This window comes from Hemitrygon akajei, chromosome 6 (genome assembly GCF_048418815.1).
Source record: "Hemitrygon akajei chromosome 6, sHemAka1.3, whole genome shotgun sequence".
NCBI classification, from domain to species: Eukaryota; Metazoa; Chordata; class Chondrichthyes; order Myliobatiformes; family Dasyatidae; genus Hemitrygon; species Hemitrygon akajei.
Window position 1 is genome coordinate 150,885,810 of NC_133129.1, and position 26,461 is coordinate 150,912,270.

Here is a 26,461-nt window from a genome sequence, read left to right on the forward strand (position 1 = left end):
CACCAGCTTCCTATGCCACTTTACAAACTGCTGACTAGTGCAGCCATAAACTGAAGGAAGTATATGTTGTGCCCGGTTTATAATGTATTTGTTGATTTTGGCATCAGGACCTGGACAAGTTGCCCAGTCGCTCATTCACCTACAGTATTCAGAGTCCCCGAGGCCAACATAACGCAGGAGCCACGAGAACTCGGTGTCCATTAGGCAGTGCATTACCACATGGGACTGGGCGACAGGCAGCGTGAGAGCAATGATGAACTGTCCATGGCTGCCATCATAGATGGCAACTTGCATTTGTAAAGTAACATGTTAACAACACACCAACCTGCTTCACAAGAGAACTATTGAACAATGAGTGTGATTGGAGCAGAAGTTTCTTCACAGAGGCAGATTTTAAGGATCATTTTGTAGTAGAGGAGGGGATTTCAAATGATGAGAGGTTTGAGGTGGCAGTTCCAAACTTTGAAAAGGACACAAGACATAGTGATAGTCACAATGTTAAAGTTCATTTTATGACAATGGTGCATTTAGAAAATCCCTGAAGAATTCTCTTTCTTCACTTTGAAGGACGGAAAATATTAACTACTGATTATTGGTGAATAGAACTCCAATATTTGCTTCCAGCATACCATCACACCATAAATGCTCTCTGACCCACCTGGACGTTGTACCAAAGCATATGCGAGAGACAGTAGATGACTGTAATTCTGTAATATGAAAAGCACCTACTTTTACACTGAGTAATATTAGTTGATCCATCAAAATCTGTGGTGGTATTTCCAGGACAAGCAATGCAGTGATTTTGCCCAAACTCTGGCTGGTACAACCCCAACGGACATCGAATGCATTTGTGTGTGTTTGTGTCATAAAAATGGCCAGCCGAACACTGAACTGTGAAAAGATAACAGAAAATCCAAATAATTATGAAATGCAAAAATGTTATTTATTTAGCCAGGCCCTTTGAGCCACATCACCCCAGCAACTCTGGACAAACCTGATAAGCCTTAACCTAATTATGGGATAATCTACAATGACTAATTAACCTACCGAGTATGTCTTTGGACTGTGGGAGGAAACCAGAGCACCCAGGGAAAACCCATGCATTTTACGGGGAGAATGTACAGACTCCTTACAGACGGCGATGGAATTGACCTCCTAACTCCAGAGCACCCTGAACTGTAATAGCTTTGCGCTAACCACTACGATATTGTGGCACCCTGAATTACTTAGTGTTCCACCAGACACAAAGTCTGTCAGCAGTCTGGGAGAACCCACTGCCAAATCCACTTGGCTGTCTGAGGACATCACAGTCAGCTTTGTTCAGGGTAAAATCTCAGTCTATTTCCCACTCCCCTGCAAGCTCATTTTCCTACAGCTTCATAAAGTTATCTACCTTGACAAATAAACACTTCCCCGGCTTCCAGCTGGGTACATGCATCAAATATAACCAACAATTCGATGACAAACTCTGCCATCTTCATCAGGAATGACGTCTGGGTATGTCTAGTCCAGTGGTGCTTCTACCCCTGTAGTCCATCCCTCCTGACTTACCTTTAGTTTCACAATCCTGAAATGTTGCTGATCCTTCATGTTTAGTAGTTAGACCTCCTCCACAGGAAAAGCAAGAAGTTCGTCCAATTTCTGGCTGAAATGTTCCTAAAGGACATGGTTGGCATGGCCTGAACCCATCCAATGAAAATTCTCCTTCCTGACACTGTCCTGAAAGCAATTTCAAGAGTAAACTATTTCAGGAGTTTAAAAGAGAAAGCAACAGCAATTTATGCAGATTTTATAAGAAGCCCCTAATCTAACTATATGCCATCTATAAGTAAATAAATTGGGCTCATGCTAATTTTACAACTTGATTGTTTAGTGAAAATATTTTATAAAAAACTTAATTCACAAAAAAGCTCGTCTGCAGTAAAAATAATTCCTATTTCAAATACACTTCAATTCCAAAACCTATACACAAAGGAAGTAAGGGTGAACTTCAGCTAGCCAATGATGAAAGATGCTAATGGAGTTTTTTTGCTTACAATGGTCACCTTACAATGGTGAATTTGCTTACAATGGTCAATTTCTCAGCCATTGCAACCAATATACTGTGTACAGTCAAATTAAGAGGGACCAGTACACACTTTGCCTGCCTATTTCAAACAATAATCCTCTTTTAATATAATAAAGCCAGGAAAATCCATTTTCGAACAGAGTTGGTATTGTTATTCTGCTGATTATCTATTGTCCTGATTTAATTTTTAATGGTGATTTCTAAAGGGTAATATTATTTACATTAAAATACAATCACAAAAAGCAGGTGCAGCAGTGTCAAATAGAATTCAACCCGGACATTTTGGGTGTTTAAGATGGGGTGGACAGATACAATAAAAGAAAGGGCACCAAGGAAAACTGATGAACAGAAAGACATGGAGATCCACATCAATGCGTCCTGCTGAAAGGTTTCGGCCCGAAACGGTGACTGTACTCTTTTCCTAGATGCTGCCTGGCCTGCTGAGTTCCAACATGTTGCTCAAGATCCAAGTCAACATTCCTCTGTAGGTGGATAGAATAGTGAAGAAGTTGTATGGCATGCTTGGCTTCGTAGGTCGGAAGAATGAATCGAAGAGTTGGGACGTTTTGTTGCAATTTTACAAAACACTGGTTAAACCACACTTGGAGTACTGTCAGCAGTCTGCTTGCCACATTATAGGAAGGAATTGGAATTGGTTCATTATTGTCACATGTGCACAGTAGAGACAGTGAAGAGCTTTGACTGCGAGTCATCCAAACAGTGTATTCCATATGTAAACAGTAACAACAAACATAATGTAGAATGTAGTGTTATGGTTACAGAGGAAGTGCAGTACAGACGGACCAGTAAGGTGCAAATAAAGGATGTAATTGTCTTAGAGAAGATCCAGCAGGATGCTGCCTGGATTGGAAGATTCAGTTACGAGAAGACAATGGATAAGTTGGTCTTGTTTTCCCTGGAGCAAAGGAGACTGAGTACTAATATGATTTAAGTTTAAAAGTTTATGAGAGTCATCTTTTCTCCATAACAGAGGTATCAAAAACAAGAGGGTATTGTTTTAAATGAGAGGTAGGGGATTAAAGGGGATCTGAGGGCAAGAATTTTTGTTCAGAGTGGATGATATCCGGAACCTTCTGCCACAGTAGGTGGTGGATTCAGATACAATCACTGTGTTTAACAGTTATTTAAACAGAAGGATATAGTTCTAAAATGGGCAAATACTATCGGTGTAGCTGGGCAAAAGGTTAGCATGGACACGGTGGGCCAACAGATCTGTTTCTGTGTTGTACAATTCTATGGCTCTAAGAGGTAAAGGTTTACTATGGTAAGAAGAGAACACAGACAAGATCACTGACAGATTTTGAAAGACCTTGACAAAGTGAATGCGGAGAGGATGTTTCCTATGGTGGGAGAACCTAAGACCAGAGGACACAGCCTCAGAGTAAAGGGGCATCCTTTCAGAATGGAGATGAGAAGGGTTTTTTTTAGCCAGAGAGTGATAAATCTATGGAATTCTTTGCCAGTGACAGCTGTGGAGGCCAAGTCTTTATGTATATTTAAGGCAGAGGTTGATCAATTCTTGATTGGTCAAGGCAGGAAGGGATAAGGGTAAAAGGCAGGAGATTAGAGCTGAGAGGAAAAATGGATAGGCCATGATGAAATGGTGGAGCAGACTCGGTGGGCCAAATGGCCTAATTCTGCTCCTATATGTTATGGTCTGATAGATCATCCATAAGTTCAATAAATGACAGAACAGGATTAAGAACTGATGGTATATACATGCTTCTAACTCTGATGTTTGGATGTTCATAATTCCTGAATATATATTTTGTTCTTTTGAACCTCGGCAGTTCACAGGCAGACTGCTAGATGGGGCACTTCACTATACACAACACCAGGAGTCTGGTCTCATGGCCAACCATTTCCCCCAATAAACCCACACCAGTCAAAGCCGGACCATAAGGAAAAAATTTTAAAAATCCATGACTCCATTTCCAGTCTTCCAAGTAAGTGTACTGGAGGAAAAGACCACAAAAAATATAAATTACTAAAGAAAAGATTGCAATAATCTGTATATCAAAAATAGCCACATGCATATATAATTTTGTTTTATATCCAAATTTGTCAAAATGAATGATAAAGCAATTGTTCTTATAGCACTGATAATTCCGTCACCTTTATAGGAACGAACTATCATATCTGCTAACAAATAGCCTAAAAGCCTTATTTGATGCTTACATCTAATTTATTTCCTCAAATGCTTGAAAATAACGCTTTGTAGTTTTTTACTTATTTGAGCAGCCCCTGTGTGGAAGCAGTGACCATCTCCCTATCAGTCCAATGCAGTACAGCAGCGAACTAACAAATACACAAGCACTATGATAGGACCTTCAACTTCAGCCTTGCAATCTCAGACTGTTGTCAAGCTAACTCTAGAAACTGATGCTCAGATGTGCTGTGAGAGTTTCACACAACTCCAGCTCTCTCGCTGCAAAGATTGCGGAGGCAGATACGTTGTAATATCATGGAGTAGAGATCAGCTTTCCTCTCTCATGAGGTCACCATTCCTGATTGTCCCATTGCCATTTAATGCTGTTGCCTGTCAGTAGTTAGACCAGATTCCTGCCACTCATGGAGAGGTGTTTCAGTGTGAACCAGGGCTTTAAATTTGTTTCAATTATCCAGAGAACCAAGCAAAGTAAAATATGTAAACACAACAGAAAAGTTAAAATTTTAAAAATTCAGAAAATTACAGCAGATCAGTGGAGAGAGAAATATAAATGGCAAAAATCATTATAAAATTAATTGAATCATTAAATGTATTAATTCAAGAAGCAATCTTTTCTTTTGTTTAAATATATTTTCACAAAATGAATGTTTACTTAGGACAAAAGTTAAATCTTAGAAAGCAGTAAGGAAACTCCACAGTTCAAAGTTCGAAGTAAATGTATTATCAAAGTACATATTTGTCACTATACAATCCTGAGATTCATTTTCTTGTGAGCATACTCAATAAATATCCAAGATAGATCCAAGATGGCGGCGCGACGCAGCTTGCAGCAGCCACTCCGGAGCTGATTATCTGTTATTTGTGAAGTGGGGTGCTGTGCGCAATTATAATCGATTGAAAACGGACGTGGGAGCACGGAGGAACATCAGGAAATCTCCAGGAAGACCTTCTTCGTTGCTGCTGCTGCAGTGAGGTCCGGGACTCTGCTGGGAAGAACAGGCCCCCAGTCCTCAGGGTCGTGTTGCCGATGGCCGTTGGCGGGGGATACTCTTAATACGCTCAGCAGAGGATGGTGCTCGGAGAAGCTGTGCCGGAGGGGATGGTCGTCGGCTCGGAGGTTCAACGGACTCAGAGTCCGCTGCAGTCAGGTCGCTTTCGGTGGGTGCTGCGTCTGCGAGGCTGGGTTCAACGGAGCCTTTGTTGTGTGCTGCATCTGCGAGGCTGAGTCGGGCAGCGCCGTGTAAGTCCATAGCTGGGGTATTCCCTTCTGCCACCAGCGTAGGATGGCAAGTCTATCGGGACCCTGGGGACTTGTGAAAACTGTGTGGTGATTTCTTTTGAACTTATCGTCCTTTAACATCTTTGGACTATTTTTACTGTGCCCATAGTCTGTTTTTTTTTATCAATTATGCTATTGTTTGCACTGTTGTAACAATATGTTGTAACTATGTGGTTTTGTGCAGGTCTTGTAGCTTTAGTTTTTGGTCTTGTTTGTCTGGTGGGTTTGGAGCTCCTTTCCAGGGAACGCGCTAGACGGTAGCGTGATATTAATACGCAGCAGCCTCTCTGGACTCTGGATTGGGGATTGCCAAACGTTATGTGGATTTTCTAGTGTAGTCTGTTCTGTCATATGCTTTTGTGATATCATTCTGGAGGAACGTTGTCTCATTTTTTAACTGCATTGCATTTGTGGTTTCTAAATGACAAATAAACTGAATCTGAATCTGAATAAATCTATAGAATCATAACCATAACAGAATCAATGAAAATCAGTGAAACTAGGGTATTCAACCAGAGTGCAAAAGACAACAGACTGCAAATAGAAAAAGAAGAAATAATAATAATAATAATAAATAAACAAACAATAAATATTCAGAACATGTGAACAAGATTTAACAATCCAATAATATGGCAAATAAGTAGAGCAGCTGTGTAAAGCCACAAATTAAAAGCAGGGTTGAAAACTGTTAAGAGTAACCGATATTTCTGAAGGTGGCTCAAAAAAACCTTAAATTATCAACACTATCTCAGCCAAGCATTTATATTCAGAAAAATTCCCTGGGAGCAGCTCCTCACTTGAGGTCGGAGACTGATGCTGGAAGTTACGTTTTAATGTTTAGGGACCAGTTTCTGGAACGTCACACAGGAGATATTCTTCACGTGTGACACTTTGTCATGACTTTGGTAGCGAATTCAGTTAATAGTGAGTGGGAGATGACAAAATGGATAAGGGTAATCCTTATCATCCGAATCTGTCACCAAACAAGCCAAATCTGGAAGTAGTCACATGAAGCTACAGTATCTGAGAGTTAATACCAGATATAATTATCCTCTCACATGCAGGGGCTCAGGGGCCAACTGAACAGTACTGCACAACTGACTGAAAATGGCAGATAAATTGTCTTGTAATGATCCCCTTGTTCAGCAGGGCAGCACAGGGCACATTTCAAAAGTAACCCTCCGAAAATAATTTGTCATTATGTTTCTGTTCTATCTTTCACAGACACTGTAGGCTATGCACGACAAGCCAGTCAACTCACTTTTGGCATCGAGCAGCTCGTTCGTGCGTGCTGTCCAGAAAAAAAAGTCAGGATAAGTTTACATCCTTGACAAACTTGTAGATCACAATCGTGATTCAAACCAATTCCATGGTGTTGACTATGCTGACTGTGTCACAATGACATTGTATTATTTGTATTTCAGTTCAATTGACAACGTTTTATTTACTTATTGTTTGATTGAGACACAGTGCGTAATAGGCCCTACCAGCCCTTTGAGACATGCTGTCCAGTAATCCCCAATTTAATCCTAGCCTAATCACAGGACAATTTACAATGACCAGTAACCTACAAAACCAATATTCCTTTGGACTGTGGGAGGAAACCGGAGAACAAAGAGGAAGCCCGTGCGGTCATGGGGGGGGAACGTAGAAACTCCTTACAGGCAGCAGTGGGAAGTGAACCCCCATCACCTCTACTGTAAAGTGTTTCACTAATCACTATGCTACTGTCCTGCCCCATTTATGGCAAGCCCTGCACCCTGAGAGCTTCTGGAGAGACTAACCCAACAAACAATCCAGAAATTCTCAACAGTGGGTCAAAATCACAGGGATGTGCACACTTAAAATATGTCTGCTTGGAAACAGTAAAATTGTCCATCCAATATCAAGTTTCAAAAGAAAATCTCAGTTAATTGTCTACATCTGCCAATTCTGGAAATCTGTGGAGTTCTCTGCTCAATGAAGCAGTGGAGGCTACCTCAGTAAATATATTTAAGACAATGGTGGATAAATTTTGCATAGTAGGGGAATTACGGGTTACGGGGAAAAGGCAGGTAGGTGGAGGTGTCCATGGTCAGATCAGCCAGGATCGTATTGAATGGCAGAGCAGTCTGGCTTACTCCTGTTCCTATTTCTTATGTTCTTATGGTGCAGGGCGTGGGAAAGAAGAGGAAGGTAGAGGGAAGTATAAATGAAGCCAAAGGAAATACAGGAGAAAATGTAACTAAACAACGACATTGATCGGGAAGTAGAAGAGAATTCTAGAATAATGGCTTAACTTTAGTTTACATCCTGAAAAGTGAGCTCAGTATCATGTCCAGTATATTATCTGCAGAACTCAAGAAGAATTGCTTAAGAACAGTGGCTGGTTTTAAGTTTTATTCATTTGCACATAGAATACAGCAGCAAGAGCGGCATTCACTGCTCATCTCTAAACGAGAAAGTAATGGCAACTGGTTCACTTGAACCAATCCAGTCCTTGTAGTGGAGATGTTGCCACAGTGTTGTTGGATAAGGAATTCCAGTGACTCAGTGATGATGGCTGATGATCAAGCTGAACGGTGCATGAAGAGAAGCTAGCAGTCTTGTTCCCATGTGTATGCTGCTTCTATCCACCTACATAGTGGATAGGGGCCCTTGGTGATTTACTGCACCAGGTGAGCCCCTGGTGATTTACTGCAGTGCAGTTTGCAATTATTGCACCGTGGAGGCAGCAAATGTTTAAGTGGTTGGCCAGATGCACATCAAGCAGACTGCTTTGTTCTGTATTGTACTGAGAATGTCAGATGTTGCTGCCGTTACAGTCATCCAGGCAAGTTCACCGTGTTCCCTAATGTTCCTAGCTTCTGTTCTGTTGGTGATAAGCACAGAACTGTGATGTCAGGAGGTGATTCCGTCAGTGTAGGATGACCTGTCCTTGTCCCGCCATGTCTGTGTGAATATTTCAGTTCATTTCTGGTAAATAGCAGCTCACAAGAGACTGGTTCTGCAGGACTCGGTGCATTTCCGCTTAATGTTAAGTGCAGCACATTAATCTTCTATCCTTTTGAAAATATTTCTTGCCTTACATGGCGTGACACATCTGTCACTTGCCACGCATCACCCTACAGTGATATTTTGTCCAGGTCTTTCTGCAGACTGTCTCTATTATTTGGAGAACAGCTAACAAATGTAAGCTTTACAGAAAAGGCAATGGCTGAAGTAAATGAAGGTGGAACAACCCAGGTCTCTGTTCCATGGAATTCCTCCAATAACACACTGGGGGCTGTCACGACCAAACTTCATCCTCCTGAGTAGCTTACCGACTTTTGGAGGATTATACATCAATTACCAATTATTTCAGTTTTACCAATTCCTTGATGTCGAGGGCTATCAACTCACCTCGCTTTGGCACTGTTTAGACTTTGTCCATATTTAGACCAAGGAGGTGATGAGAGTCAGGAGTTGTGTGATTCTTGTGGAATCAAACTTGGCACTGGTGAAAGGTTTTGATGAGTTGATAATGCCTTCCATCACTTTGCTAACAAATGCGTTCGGAATGACAGGGCCAGTAATTAGCTAGATTGTATGTGTTCAGCTTTTTGACAGCAGGGTACATTTAGTGTCCTCAGCGTGAGCATGAATCATTGTCTCCAGTAGTTCTGTACAATGGCTAATCCTTTCAATACTATCGCTGACAGATGCATTTATGACCAATGCATTAATTAGTGTCAGGCATGAGCACAGGTATACATCCAGCATGTTTACAATACATTGTACAGTTAGGATCTGAAATTTAATTTATGTGAACTATTGACACTAACATTCAACAGGTATGAGGGAGGCAGCAGAATTGGAGCTGATGTCTTCGAACAATTTGAATTCAAGGCATCATTGTCAGGATGTTGTACTTGGATAGCACTCAGGGGACTGCTTTCTCAGTATACAGCAAGTCCCACAATATATTTTTTATTTCAACAAACTGACAAAACTGAAATGTTTAGGAGCAAGACAACATTCGAGACTTCCATGTTTGTGTATGCACTGATGGAAACCCTAAAGTTGCAGGCATTTATCTGAGGATAAGCCGGTGTCTGTCCACCATAAATATTTTCCATGTGAAAAAGTGCTGCTCTACCACAAGCACCACACAAAATGCTGGAGGAACTCAACAGGGCAGGCAGCGTCTATGGAGAGGAATAAACTGTCAACATTTCAGGCCGAGACCCTTCATCAGGATTGGAAAGGAAGGGAGAAGTCTGGCTTCTTCCCCACTTCCTTTCCAATCCTGATGAAGTGTCTAGGCCTAAACTGTCAACTGTTTATTCCTCTTCATAGATGCTCTCTGACCTGCTGAATTCCTCCAGCAATTTGTGTGTGCTACTCTGGATTTCCAGCATATGCAGAATCTCTTGTGTTTATGCACCACCGTAGACACATTAAGTAAATGTCCTCCTTCTGCATTGCATATTTCAATGATTCCACATCACATTAGTATTTCTGATGTCTTGGTTGAAGAGTTAATATTTTCTGGAAGAGGTCCTGTGAAAGCTTTAGCATTAACTGAATATGAAGATAGGCTATTGGTTCAAAGATTCATTGAAAAATGACACTGCCTCCAATAGAGCACTTGCTTGGCATTGTGATAAGCTGCCGAGAATGTGTATTTATTTCATGGGGCCAACACACAACATCCCAAATGACAAAGCTCATACTTACTTCCAAAGACGAAATATTTGAAAGAAAGGCTGCTTGCGTTTTATGGAAGTTACAGGATCTCATTTTACCTTTTGGACTACAAGAGGTCTGCTGCAAATGGTAATATTTTAATTGTAACACCATATTTCATAACCATGCAAGTAATTTATCACACTGCCTCACCTCCACATTCTGAAACATTACGAGCACCAGTTGACCTTTGGCTTCCTTGGCTTTCAGGGTTTGGGCAGGGCTCACATGAAAGCTGTCCTTCTTCGTCTTGATAGGTACCAGCAGGACATAATATACACCTCTCCTGTTCGCCATCGTAGTACGTGCCTGCGCTACAACTAACTAGCAACAGAAGGTTGAAGAAACAGTCTTTACTGTTGGATGAAAACATATTTTTAAGTTTTAACAGTATAACGAGCATACCTCATCCTGACTGGTTGAAAATCATAAAAATAGCTTTTACGGAGCCATGTAAAAACACTGTTGGAAGGTAACTTTAGCAGAGCAAAAGCCACCAGAAAAAGCAGTTCCAAACAGATTTAAATCAGCTTTACGTAGAATGTCAAACACACTTCTGAACTTCCACGCTGATTCTGAATGTTTTTTTTAATCTCAATTTAATATTAATGTACAGTATACGTCATTGCTGAATGTTAAACAATAGTGATACACTTCCACAGATTTATTCAATTTGTGTTAGTTTTGCTTGAACGTTACCATTTGTACAATAACAAGAGAATGTTTTATCTTACTGTATGTAACCAGCTAACTTATTCTCACAGCCCCACTCTCATGTGAACTAGATGGCTGTGTGCTGCTCAATACAATTTTGTCTCTGTGTTTATAAATTTATTTTAAACTAGCCAGAATTAGTTTTATTTTCATCATTCCATACAATGAAAACATTTGAACAGGATTTGACTTTATCCCCCTCATAGATTTATTAAGACCAAAAATGCACAAGAGTGTCTCTTCCATCTCACGCGACTGAAGAAGTTCCGCATGGGCCCCCAAATCCTCAAGACCTTCTACAGGGGCACCAGTGAGAGCATCCTGACCGGCTGTATCACTGCCTGGTACAGGAACTGCGCCAACCTTAATCACTGGGCACTGCAGAGAGTGGTACGGACAGCCCAGCACATCTGTGGATGTGAACTTCCCTCCACTGAGGACATTTACAGCAGCAGGTGCAGAAAGAAGGTCTGGAAGATCATCGGGGACACCAGTCACCCCAACCATAAACTGTTTCAGCTGCTTCCGCCTGGTAAACGGTACCGCAGCATTAAAGCCAGGACCAACAGGCTACGGGACAGCTTCTTTCTACAAGCCATTAGACTTTTAAATTCACATGTCTGTACATTGCAATAGAGTCATAATGGAAGGATTTCTACTCCCTCACGTTGTGGGATGGATGTAAGATCTAAATAAATTCAAATACCTTGAACGTGTTATTATCAATGCAACTGCACATCACTGTTATTCCACATAATAATCACCATACAGCAGATATAATACATTTGCAAGTGTACACTAAGCTCTGTTTTACAGTGACAAGATGTGAAATCACAGGCACAGATAAGGATGCACAAATTCCTCTGCACCCTGACAAATTGCCAAGCAGAAATCACCAAACATATTCGACATTTCTCCACATGGAGGAAAGAAAACCAAAAGATGACAAACACTGAATCACTTCAATTAAAATTCATGATTGCTGATTCAAGCAACAGTCATGGAAACCAATCGGGCAGTAATCTCTGTGATATTTCACTCATCCAGGCTGCTTCCCACATGCTTCAAATCAGCCTCCATCATCCCTGTTCCAAAGAATTCTACACCTTCAGACCTAAACAACTGCTGCCTGATGGCAGTGATGATAATCACTATGGCTGGCAATTACACACATCAAAACTCCATTTCTACCACAGCAGACACTGACCAGTATGCTTACTGACAGAACTGCTCTGCAACAGACACCATAGCAACTGTCATGTAACTTGCCCTGACACACAGGGAAAACAGGGACACTTATGTCAGAATGCTGTTTCTGGATTTCAGTTTGGCAATCAACACTATCATCCCACAAGTCTTGGTGAATAAACTCCCACTCAACAGTTTAAATATACCACTGTACAACTGTGTGTGGCACTTCCTAACAAACAAACCTCAGGATGCACAACCACTCCTCCCTCCCCATCACAAGTGCTCCCCAGGGCACTGCGCTGAACCCACTGCTCACACATGACCAAACTCCTGATCAATCACATAGCCAATCATCGCCAACAGCGATGAGAAGGCCTACAGAGAGGAGGTGGAAGAACACGAGGCCTGGTGTTGGGAAAATAACCTCTTCCTCAATGTCAACAAGACAGAGTAGGTCATCAACTTTGGGAAAACTCGCACCATTCACACCTTTCCTTACAACAGCAGCACAGCCGTGGAAACTGCGAGCAGCTTCCAACTCCTTGGAGTGCACATCACACACAACCTCTCACTGTCCAGTAAACAGCCTCGCCAACACCCCAACTTTCTGAGGAGACAGAAGTGGGCTGGACTATGGACATCTACAAGTGCACATGGAGAGCATCCTATCATGCTGCATCATTGTATGGTGCAGAAAGTGCATTACAGCAGACAGGAAGGCTTAACGACAGGTAGTCAAAACTGCCCAAAGCATCACAAGCACCAGCCTACCCACCATCAAGGACCTATATACAGAAAGGTACCAGAAAAGAGGCCAGCAACATCATGAAGAATCCCATCTACCCAGCTCATGGAATTCGTCCCACTCCCATCAGGGAGGAGGCTAAGCATCATTAACACCAGAACCACCAAACTCAAAAACTGTTACTTTCCCCAAGCAGTAAGGCTGATCAACACCTCCACTCACTGACCCACCCCTCCACACGATCATCACCACTATTAATCATTTCCTGTCAGAATCACCTTATATACAGTCACTCCTGTGCCTAGCGCCACTTTATGGACATACAATTAATCTATATATAAATAAAAACAATCTTATATATTTATATTTATAATGTGTTTTTATTATTGTGTTCGTTATCTTACTGTTTTTTTTGTTCTGCATTGGATCTGGAGTAAAAATTATTCTGTTCTCCTTTACATTTGTGTACTGGAAATGAGATTAAACCATCTTGAATATTGAAAACAGCTGTACCTGGTGATCAGGCAGGACTTTGAAAGCCTGTGCCAACTAACTGGCTGGAGTGTTCAGGGACATTCTCAGTCATTCACTGCTGCAGTCAAAGTTTGCCACCTGCTTCAAAAGGGTGACAATTATACCAGTGTTCAAGAAGAGCAGATGAGCTGCCTCAATGACTATCGCTCAGTAGCACTCATATCTACTGTGATGAAGTGTTTTGAGAGGTTAGTCACAGCTAGAATCAACTCCCGCCTAGGTAAGGCCCTAGACCACTGCAATTTGCCTATCACCACAATACGTCTACAGCAGATGCAATCTCACTGGCTTTCCACTCAGCCTTGGATCACCTGGACAATAGCAATTACTTACGTCAGGCTGCTGATTATTGACTACAGCTCAGTGTTCAACACAATCGCACCCTCAGTTCTCATCAAAAAAACTCCAAAACCTGGCCCTCTGTACCTCCCTCTGCAACTGGATCCCTGTCTTCAGCATCAGGAGACTAGTCTGTACAGGTTGTAAATAACATCTCCTTCTTGCTGACAATCAACACTGGCACACCTCAAGGATATGTGCTTAGCCCTCTGCTCTACTTTCTTCACCTATGACTGTGTGGCTAGGCACAGCTCAAACACTATCTCTAAATTTGCTGATGATACAACTACTGTTGGAAGAATTTCAGATGGTGATGAGGAGGCGTACAAGAGCGAGGTAGATCAGTTGGATGAGAGGTGTTACAACAACAACCTTGCATGCAACATCAGTAAGACCAAGAAATTGATGGTGCATTTTAGGAAGGGGAAGTTGACGGAACACACACCAGTCCTCAGCAAGGGATCAGAAGTGGAAATGGCGAGCAGTTTCAAATTCCTGGCTGTCAACATTTCTGAGGATCTAACCTGGGCCCAACATATGGCACACAGAGTCTTTCAAATACTTGGGCATCATTATGCCAAAAGATTTGGCAAAATTATCAGAATGTAATTATCAGCCTTTATATTAAAAAAATTAAGGAAGAGCAAACACGAGGAAATCTGCAGATGATGGAAATTCAAACAACAACACACACAAAATGCTGGTGGAACACAGCAGGCCAGGCAGCGTCTATAGGAGAAGCACTGTCTACGTTTCAGGACGAGACCCTTCGTCAGGAAGATGCGGCAAGATGGAGCCTGATTCCTTTTTTCAGTCTCAGTTCAAGGATTGAGTCTATTAAAATGAATATACTGCCCAGACTGTTATATCTCTTTCAGACCCTACCAATAGAGATTAATCGAAATCAATTCAATGAATGGAACAAGTTGCTATCAAGATATATTTGGCAGGGTAAAAGGCCTAGAGTTTGTCTCAAAACTTTGCAATTAGCAAAGGAAAAGGGGGGATGGGGCTTGCCTTCTCTTAGAGATTATTATTTTGCAGCACAGTTGAGAGCTGTGATATGTTGGTGCAACCCATCATATGACACTCAATGGAAAAACATTGAGGAGCGGGTACTTCCCATCCCCATACAAGCAATTTTGGCTGATAATAACCTGCAAAGGTACATAAATACTATTGATAACCCATGGGTGAAACTGACTCTTAAAATATGGAAAACTACTATAAAATAATATAATCTAGAGGGAGATATTGCAATTCTTAAATGGTGTGCATATGACTCTGATTTTACACCAAATAAATTGGATGCTAGATTTAAGGACTGGACAGCTAAAGGAATAACAGTTCTTTGCAACATAATGAAAGAAGGAACACTGTTCAGTTTTGAAATGCTTAAAGAGAAACACTTATTAGAAAAACAAGATTTTTATCGGTATTTACAGATGCGACAATATGTTAATAAGACGCTTAAAAATGTAACCAAGGCAAATACACGCTTGATAGAGCTCTTTAGAAAAGCATATAATTCAGATAATGGTAGTAGAATCATTTCAAGCATGTATAAAGGGTTGTCAAATCTTAAAACACATTCGACTTCATACATTAAAACAAAATGGGAGAAGGAGGGAGGGATAATTATATCTGAGGAAGAATGGACAACAATATGGAGATATCAGTGGAAGTGTACCAATTCACAGAAATGGAGCAAGTTTGGATGGAAAAACTTGATAAGCTATTTTATTACACCCTCTCAGAAATCCCATTATGATAGTAACCTCCCTGTTTGCTGGAGAAATTGTGGAAATCAAAATGCAAATCATTATCATATTTTTTGGGGCTGCCCTGTTATCAAAAACTATTGGAGGGGGATACACAATGCCCTACAAGACATCTTTAAATGTGAAATACCCTTAGAGAGTAAGACCATATATTTTGGATATATACTTCAAGAATGGTTGAAAAGAGATAAATATTTAATGAATATACTGTTGGTGGCTGGTAAAAAGACTCTTACTAGGAAATGGTTATCATAGGAGAGCCCAACTTTAAATACGTGGATGGAAATTACAATGGACATTTACAAAATGGAGAAGATAACAGCATCTGTTAATCATAAGATGGAACAATTTGATTCATACTGGGAAAAATGGTTTAACTACATAATGCCTCATAGGCCTGATTTTATTCTCACAAATCAATGAATCTGTTGTAAAAAAAAATATCACTCCCTACTTGTACATAGTTCTTTCCTTTTGCTTGTTTTTTCTTTCCACTCTTTTCTATAAGTGTATACCCCAGATAAATACTTTGTGGAGATTTTGTGATATATATGATATATATGTACAATGTCTGAAATACATCTTATGGAAATGTTTGTTTGATAAACTTCAATAAAAAAATAAATTACAAAAAAAAACCTGGGTGCAACATATTGATACAATTACAAAGAAGGCATGACAGCGAGTATATTTCATTAGGAGTTTGTCACCAAAGACTCTCGCAAATTTCTATTGATGTACTGTGGGTAGCATTCTAACTGGACGCATCACTGTCTGGTGTGGAGGGGCCACTGCACTGGATTGGGGAAAAGCTTGCAGAAAGTTGTAAACTTGTCCAGCTCTGTCATGGGCACTGGCCTTCCCAGCATCTAGGACACCTTCAAGAGGCAATGTATCAAAAAGACAGCATCCATCATTAAGGACCCCCAACACCCTGGACACGTCCTCTTCTCATTGCCACCATCAAGCAGCAAGTCCATGAGCCTGAAGATAAACACCCAACATTTCAGGAAGAGTTCCTTCCCCTCTGCCATCAGATTTCTGAATGGACATTGAACCCATAAACACTTTCTCAGTATTTTTCACTCTTTTTCTACACTATTTAATTTATTTTTATATACTTAATGTAACTTATAGTTTATTATTATGCATTGCAATGTACCACTGCTGCAAAACAACAAATTTCACAACATATGCTAGTGATATTAAACCTGACTGATTCAGATTCAGCTGCAGGTTGAACTAAATAAATCCACAACTGGTTTATTTATTTTGTGTCATGCCTCCTTTTCATCATTGTCAATCAACAATGCCCTGGGATATGCAATACATCCCATGATAATATATTGTGTTTCATTGATTCCCTTTGCAAAATCTCACTCTATCAGATTCTTCCTTTTCAAGTATCTTCACATTTTCCCACATTATACTCTGTCAATTTCTTGCTCATTTGTTTAACCCATCTATATTCTTTTTCAACCTCCTCAAACCTGCTAATCCATGTATTTATGTGTCGTTTACAAATTTGCCTGTTGTCTATTTCATCAAATTCATCCAATTCAATAATACAAATTTCAGTGGCTGAGATCCGTGTAGCACGATACTAATTAATGATTGTCAATCTGAAAATAGCCTCATTTGTCCCAAATGTTTTCTGTTTCAAAAGGGGCATGGCCTTTTCTCACTGTTACCATCAGGTAGGACCGTAGGAGGTACAGAAGCCTGAAGGCACACACTCAGCGATTCAGGAACAGTTTCTTCCCCTCTGCCATCCGATTCCTAAATGGGCATTGAAGCTTTGGACACTACCTCACTTTTTTTTAATATACAGTTTTTCTGTTTTTGCACCTTTTTTTAATCTATTCAATATACATAATTGATTTACTTGTTTGTTTATTATTATTATATTTTATTTTATTTATTTATTTCTCTCTGCTAGATGACGTATTGCTTTGAACTGCTGCTGCTAAGTTAAGAAAGTTCACGTCACATGCCGATGATAATAAACCTGATTCTGATTCTGAGTTAGCCAACCCCATTTCTGTGACAGCATAGTAGTTAACACAATACTATTACAGCTTGGAGTGTCGAAATTTGGAGTTCAATTCCAAAGTCATCTGTAAGTAGTTTGTGAACACATCTGTTTCCTCCAGGTTAGTTTCCAAACCAGTTAATAGGTTAATTGTTTATTGTAAATTGTCCCGTGCTTAGGTTAGGATTAACGAGGTGGATTGCTGGGCAGTGCAGCTTGGTAGGCCAGAAGGGCCTATTGCGTGCTTGTCACTATATTATGTCCCCGTTTCTTTGTGCAGTAAACTTTTATGCTACACCTCATCAAACACTCTTTGCAGTTAATAAACTAAAACACTCCACACAGTGTGTAAGTGTTTCAGATTTCAGAATTTTTTGGATTTTGGAATATATAATGAGAGAGCTTAGGATGAATTTGTGTGTCATCTTTGTCTTACTTTTGTTTCACACATTTGTACTAATGCAGCCGTACATCATCTTATATTTTTATCAGCAATGATCTTATCACCACAAATCTTTAAAAATTTAATGCTGTACTTCTCTCAAATTTCTGCAACCAGCGTGCTAAGTATTCATAATATTTGCTTGTTTCATGATCAGCGTACTGTTAAGTGGCATATGTTCACTACAATGTGACTGAAGCCCCCCTTTCAATATATAATCAAGATCTTCATTTTTCGCTTTGGAAGTGTTTTTCTATTTTTCATTAACTTCTGTTCTGGTCACTTCTCAGAATTGTCTATGGTGCACAGGGACTTGAGCATCACTTGGGAAACCTCCCAGTGCCTTGTGGAATTTCCCATTTGTGACGTCATGTCAGTGCTCAAAAAAGTTCTGATTTCAGATTTTGGAATTTTGGATTAGGGGTACTCAACTTGTATAAAAAGTATTTTTATGTTAACCTGACTTCCATCACTGACACCCACCACTGAAACAAATATGTACATTGCCTTTTACAAATTAAAATAAACATTACTTTTGACAATTTTATGTCTTGTTTGCACTCCGGTGCAATTTTTAAAAAATTCTTCCTGCCATTTAGGTAATACCCTAATAAGACCTTCATTACCATATACGGTATTAAACAGTGAGAAATAAAATGAATTGGCTCTCTGGCTATTCCGTTCCTCAGAGTGCGTTCCTCAGATTTTGAACTAAGGAAACATAATACCGTACTTTAAAGTGTTGCTGTTCTGTAATGGGTGGGTTGAGAGTCCCATAGCCATATCAAAACTAATGAATACCCATGCCACTACCATGTTTGTATTTACCGCAGAGAATGCTTCCACAGAGATTTTGATCCTTCTTTTAGCATTGTTACTTCTTTGTTTCCTTTACAAACTTGCTTTATTGATGCCCCAGTTACTAGAGACAACCTGTAAAGGGAAATCCTGAAGAAGGGTCTTGGCCCAAAATGTCAGCTGTTTATTCATTTGCACATTTGCTGCATTTTGTGTGTGTTGCTGCAAAGGGTGTGTTATAATCTGTCTTCTGGCATCCTGAATGGTTGGAAAATGAACTTTTAATTCTCAAGCAGGAAGGACCTTTTCAAAATTATGTACATTTCCTTTCTCATTATTCATGTTAAAAATTTCATCCTCTCTTCTAATTCCTCAAACGGTGGTTTGCTGAGAGATAAAATTGAATCTATTTTATAACATACTTAAAGATAGCAAAACTAAAGTTTAAGGGAAGGTATTTTCCACTGTTTCTGCCAGCCAGCTAATAACTTAGATAAAGACTCTTGTGTAACACTCATTAGGGGATGAACTAATCAAGAGGTCACAGCCTCATACTTTACTCCTACATTTTGAACAGGAATCACAACCAAAGCAACAGAAACAAGGCAAAATGACAACCAGCTGATGCAGAGAAATGCACACGGTCACTCAATCTCAGTGATTCATACACTGGGTATCCACTTGCACAACACGTCAACCAGTGTGACTATCAGCCATTTAAGACTTTAGCATGCTAATAACAAGAATATATTACTTTGTTTTCCAACCACTTACAAGGTTTACCAAGCACGAGAACAAGAGCTTAAACTGGAGGCAGGGATGGTCTCTATTTTCTCCAACATAAAAATAAAAATAAGTTGTTAAATAATAAATTATTTATGAATAGAAATAAATAAATCTATTACATTTACTTTTGGAAAAAGTATACTAATAAATGTGACATTTACAATGAACTGCGAGGATTTGAAGAAATAAGGCATTGCAGTATCTGTGGGCACATTTGTACCTTATGGAACTTAGCCAACATAAGAAGGCCTCTATAATCGGTTAGTTACAGTAACTCAGATAAAGAAAATGGATGAAAAACAGGCACACTCAAAAGGCGAGTTCTTGGGCATTAATAGCATCTTGAGTAAAAGCAAGGAGACTTTGCAAAACAGTCATAAGTGATGATTTGAAGCCAAACATGAATCATCTTATTGAAAACACACCCTAAGTGGTTTTAAATTTAGTTGCTGATGGAATGACATGTGATCTCTGATTTTTTTTAAAAATATTCACAGCAAAATATACTAGCCAAATCTGGTGCTCTAATGGAAATAGGTATTTTAAAACTGATTTGTTGAAATTCTTCCTAAAAATTTCTAGAACTGATGCTTATTAACATTCAGTGTTTAACTTTTACTAATTACATATCTCAAGATTTTTAATACACAAACTCAATAACCTGTCTACATTTCCTATTCTCTGTTCTAGCCTTAACTGAATTTGGAAGTCTGATCTTGCTTGTCCAGGTTGTCCAGATATTGAGCTGCATAGGTGGAGAAGCAAGTTGATTCAGAATTAATTCTGCACTTCTACAAGGGAAGATGGGAGAACATGCAACATTCCTCATTGAAGGAGCTTGAAGTTCCTGGGCATCAACATTCCCGAGGATCTATCCTGGGCCCAAACACTGATGCAATCAGAGAAACATGCCAGTGAGTTTGAGGAGATTTGGTGTGTCGCCAAAGATGAGAGCAAATTTCTACAGAGATACCATTCTGTCAGGTTGCATCACAGCCTAGGATAGAGGTTCCATTACACAGGATCAAAAAAGGCTGCAGAGGCCTGTAGCCTCAGCCAACTCCCTCATGTGCACAAGCCAGTCCACTATTGTGGACATCTTCAAAAGTATCATCCATCATTAAGGACCTTCACCATCCAGGAAATGCCCTCTTCTCATTACTACTGCCGGGGGGTGGAAGGGTGGGAGTGCACAGGAGCCTGAAGATCCACAATCAACATTTTAGGGACAGCTGCTTCCCCTCAGACATCAGATTCCTGAACGGTTCATAAACACTCCTGTTTTGCACTATTTTTTTTATTTGCGGGTTATGTTAATGTAATGCCACAGAACAACAAACTTCACTCCATACAATATGTCAGTGATAAACTTGGCTCTAATTTTGATTCTAAACTTACCATACTTCACTCAGATGACAAATGCTACAACGCTAAATGATGAAGGACCCTGTTGGACACTGATTGCCACAGGCCTGCTGCCCTTGTTTTGGTGGCGAGGCAGCAGTGTCGCCTCGGTTGTAGCGAAGACAAGGCCTCAATCCTCAGGCTTGCGTTGTAGAATGGCATCTGGGCTCCGTTGGGGGGGGGGGGTGGCCTCTTCTGGGGCTGTCCTCCAGTGTCGGATCGATGGAAGAACAGGCTGGACTACCGGAAACCATCAAATTGCGGGACTTGTCGCTCAGGGACTTGGACTAAAGATGTGTTTTCTTACATGACTCTGTTCTTTTTTCCTCCTTTCTCATTATTTTGAATGCGTCTATATGTTTTTGCAACCTGGCCCGAGAGAAACGCTGTCACATTCGGCTTTATCCAAGTATGGCTTGAATGACAATTGAACTTGATTTGATTTGATGCACAGAGAAAGTCCCATACACAAAGTTCATCTGGAAAATTTCAGAAGGCAGCTAAGCCCTTCCCCCAACTTACAGCAGCTGCCAAGATTTTTCAGATATAACTGGTATGCAGGAAATATTCACAGCTAATAAATATGAAGTAAATGACCTCTCAACAATCAGAATCAGAATCAGGTATAATTTCACTGGCATAAGTTGTGAAATTTGTAGTTTTTCAGCAGCAACACATAATAACAATAAACTATAAATTACATTGAGTATATATTAAAAATTAAATTAACTAACTAGAACAAAAAAAAAGGAGAAAAAAGTGATTCATTGTTCATTTGGAAACATAATGGTAGAGGGAAGGAAGCTCCTCCTGAAACTTTGAGTGTGTCTCTTCAGACTCCTGCACCTCCTCTTTGCTGGTAGCAATAAGAAGAGGGCATGTCCTGGGTGATGGGGGTCCTTAATGATGGATGTTGCCTTTTCTGTATTGCCTTTTGAAGGTGTCCTGGTTGCTGGGGAGGCCAGTGCCCACGATAGAGCAGGCAGAGCTTACAACTTTCTGCAGCTTTTTCTGATCCTGTGTCATGGCCCCTCCACACCAGACAGTGATGCAACCAGTTAGAATGTTACCCATAGTACATCTGTGGAAGTTTGCAAGAGTCTTTGGTGACAAACTCCTAATAAGATATACCCGCTGTCATGCCTTCTTTGTAATTGTATCAATACATTGGGCCCAGGATAGATCTTCAGAGCTGTTGGCATCCAGGAACTTGAAACAACTCATCCTTTCCACTACTGATCCTTTGATGAGGACTGATGTGTGTTCCCTTGACTTCCCCTACCCGATGTCCACAATCAACTCCTTGGTCTTACTGATGCAAGGTTGCTGCTCTGACACAACCACCCAGCAACAACGATTAAAACTATTTGAAAGGTTTCTAAAACTGTGATAGAAAACAAACTTTTTTGAAATACTTTTAAGTTACATTTTATCTCTTTCTTTCCTTCAGCCCAGCAATCCCCGTTCAAATGAATCAAATGAGTCGAGCACATTACTATGTGAAACTGCTGCCAACATCCAGCAAATCCATGCTTTGAGTTCAATTTATCACATTATTGTTTTGCAATTTGGTCCAAAGTACATTAGTGTATCTATGAAACTTACAGATGTAATAATTTATTATTATACTAGCCTGCTATTTGCGAGCAATTACTGAGTTGGAAACCCATCTCAATGTTTGTCCCCGTTTCTGCCTGGTTACTGCCCTGCGCACTTTTCCATTGTGTTCTTGACTGCTATTAAATGAAAATGGCTACCTCACTAATGTATGGAACTCAGAAGTCAGATCATCTCATACTTTGTGCTAGTTATGAAGTTATCAAAAGGAGTTAGGAATACCTATCAGAAGTGGTGTTAATGGGCGCCTGTTATCAGTGGTGAATGATATGATGTATAAGGGAAGCTGAAACAACATTAGATGTGAGTAGGATTGATACCCAATGCTTGTTAGAGAGACGGAGTCAAAGGGAACTGTTTTCACCTTATTGCTTCTTTAGGTAGTTTTTGTTTCCAGGTGCAAGGAACAATCAGTTCTTGAGAGTATTCTTACCACTGCTGGGAAATAGATGGGCATTCGCTCAGGAATTTCAAGCAGAGAACATTGTATCCAAACATCTATTTTTCACAGACTTGATACAAGCAAGCTTTTGAACATATAATGAACCAGCACCACCTACCTACTGCCCATTACACCACTGGCATTTAGGGCAGCAACGAAGGTCCTCCATCTCCAGCTCCCTTCATTATTTCAGTAGCTCCGTTTTTACTGCTCTCAGTCATGAAAGTCCCGGATGGAGACTGAGGAATACCATCACACAGAAGAATTCCTCTTTGCTGTTTCCTTAACAGTTTTGTTGTACCATTCAGGTTTGTTAGCCCTGAGCTGAAACCCCAAACCTGGTGGACTGGTGGACCACTCTTAGTCTGGCCTCTACCCTTTGACCTGTTTGGCAATGGGCGACTCTACCAAGAGCCAAAACATAAAGGCCTGACTCCAGCCGACATAGCTCTCCAGGTCATTGAGACACGCAAGCCTCCAAATCCCACGACATTTGTGGTCCTCTCAGAAGGAAGCAGCACCACCAAAAGTCCAGAAATCCTGAGCACCTACTTTTCTGAATGTGCAATATCCTAGTTTTGATTAAAGGACTCATATAGACTCATAGGACTCATCACATTTAGGTAAAAAAAAGGAAATTCTGATCAGCATTTAGACTCAACAAGGAATGATGAATGTCAGAAACTACAGAGGTACTCAGGCTTTCAGAACTGATGCTGATGCTGCTTCACCGTTTGTTCAGAAGCTTGCTTTTTTTCAAGCCTATGAACTATAATTTTTTTCAATCTAAGAACAAAAATTTCTGGAGTGGCCAGTGCAGAAGGACTGAAACTAGAACTTAAGATCTTTGTACCCACCACATCTGTTATTCTGAGAAACCTGGCCTGGTGCACATGACTCCTGCAAATCCGTTGCTTTTGCTGTTTTCTTAGCCACCTCATACTCTGTTCCAGCTACGCGGAGGTAGAACTGCTCCCTGTTGATTGATTTCCTCAGTGTTCTTGTCGTTTTTCGAAGCCTTTTCTCAGTTTTTCGTCGTATGCACCCAAAATCACAGGTTTCTACAAGAGAATACAAAGATACTCAATAATAAGTCTACCAAACAACTGTCAAGAATCCCAAGAAATGATATGGTTCTATTTCACCACTATATCATAAATAATTTGGACATGCTTTAATAAGATAACAAATTCATTCAAAATACTAGGTACAAATACAAGACAGCCATCACCATAGGGAACAGTTGAACACAGCATGAGAATGGAGGTGTTTCCTTCAGATGTGTGAAGATATTGACAATTGAATTATGTTTTTGAACACTGCCTCAGAATAGGTATATGTATAACTTTTATCCCGATGTAGGATGAGATCATTGGTTGAATGAATTTTAGTTGATTGGAATTGACTTTTTCCAATCTGAAGGGTCCACCTCCCAACAAAAAAGGGCAGTGACTTCTAAAAACAGGAGATACTTTTGATAGGGAGAACAGCAAAAGGAAAGAGATGAGAAAAATTAAATAATTCTCGTAAGAAGATGTGTAAATGCACCTTCTGCATTCTTCAAACCAACCTGTCACCTCCTCTGGTTTCATTTCAACCTCAAAAACAGCAGAAATGACTGAGCCCTCATTTCTCATTTCCTTGTGATTCCACTGGTCATGACTTTTCTTGGAGGAACTGCACTTCACATTTACGAAATTCAGCTGACAGTTCTTTGTACTAGGAATGTTAGACTTCTCTGTATATTGACATAGGGAAAAAGTGGACAATTAGTAAAGAGTCATAAATTCATTAAGGCACAGAAGATGATCCAAATCCACATCATTTCTGCAGAGCAGTCCAGTCAATTCCATTAACCTTAGCAGTTTAATGCCTTAAGTGCTATTCTGATTTCCTTTCATATTCATTGACCATATCCATTTTTTACCACTTTCACAAGCAGCAAGTTCTAGTTCGTTACCACTACTCTATAAAAATTCTTCACATTTCCCTGTGACAGTTGCCTAAACCTATGGCCAGCCCTTGTACCCCTTGCTCTTGGGATTTTTCTCTCTATCTGTCTAATTAAATCTGTCATAATCTCTCCTCTACTCTAATGTAATCAATCTCTATTGTGGGAGATTTTGACCAGACCAACTTGAAGAAGTCTCAGAACAACTACCACCAACACATCACCTGTGGAATCAGAGGAGACAACACACTCAATCACTGTTATACCACCATGAAGAACGCTTACTGTGCCATTTCACACTCACACTTTGGAGAGTCCAATCAGGTTGTACTTCTACTTCCATCATATAGGCAGAGACTATAGACCTCAGACTCAGTGGTAAGGTCCAAGAAGATATGGTCAAGGGAGGCAGAGGAGTACATACAGGACTGCTTTGAGTCAGTGGACTGGACAATATTCAGGGATTCGTCTTCAAGTGTGAATGAATACACCACAGTTATCACTAACTTTATCAAGACCTGTGTGGATGAGTGTGTGTCTTCGAGAACACACCAGACCAAACCAAAATCCATGGATGAACCAGAAGATTCTGCAGTCTGCTGAGGGCTAGATCTGTGGCATTCAAGACCAGTGATCCAGAACTAAACAAGAAGTCCAGATACGACATAGGCTATTTTAAGAGTGATTCATACATCCCAAGTCTCTCATTCCTAAACCAATATGGCTGGATTTCTTCTGCACGTTCTCAAAAAACATTGAGATTGTTCCGAAAGTGTGGTGACCAGAACTGGACACCATCTTGTAGTTGTGGCCTAAACAGAATTTTAACATGATTCAATATAACATGCTACTTTTGTAATCAATACCCTTAGTTATGAAGCCCAATCACTGAGCTTCGTAAATGGAGGTATTGAGTACTGTACTCTCAGCTAAGTCTGGTCCTGTCCTCGCTCAATATCTACTTTCATCTTTTCCAGGAGAGATCCGGTTAGCACAGAATCAAAGTTGTACATTACAAGAGGAGGCCATTTGGCCCATCACATCTATGCCACCAGCTGTACCCATATGCAATAATCCAGCTTTAGATCAATGGCTTTCTAAGCCTCGGCAATCCAAGTAATTGCCCAGATGTTTCTGAAATACAGTGAGAGTATCTGCCTCCACAACTCGTTATACAGCATTTTATAGAAGCCAACCAAAAACTCCCCCTCAGATTTCCTCTAAATCTTCTTCCATTCAGTTTAAACTTTTGTTCTCTTATCTTAGACACCCCTCCTCCATGAGAAAAAAAGATTTTTGTTATCTACAGTATCTATCCCCTCATAATTTGAAATATCTCTACCAGATCACCCCTCAGCCTTCTCCCCTCCAGGGAAAACAAATTCAGCCTATCTGGTCTCTATTTTAGAAACAAATCATGTCTGGATTTCCCCATTCTCT

General features: G+C 40.3%; 1 protein-coding gene across 1 annotated transcript in view; it reads right to left on the bottom strand.

The window, feature by feature from the left end:
* scube2 (signal peptide, CUB domain, EGF-like 2) overlaps positions 1-26,461 on the bottom strand; it is a 117,171-nt gene that overhangs the window by 14,111 nt on the left and 76,599 nt on the right. The window contains exons 15-19 of the mRNA XM_073049550.1: positions 24,641-24,808; positions 23,928-24,131; positions 10,399-10,569; positions 1,552-1,719; positions 730-891 (exon numbers count right to left, since the gene is read on the bottom strand). Coding sequence (XP_072905651.1) covers positions 730-891; positions 1,552-1,719; positions 10,399-10,569; positions 23,928-24,131; positions 24,641-24,808 — 873 coding nt within the window. The remainder of the gene's footprint in view (positions 1-729; positions 892-1,551; positions 1,720-10,398; positions 10,570-23,927; positions 24,132-24,640; positions 24,809-26,461) is intronic.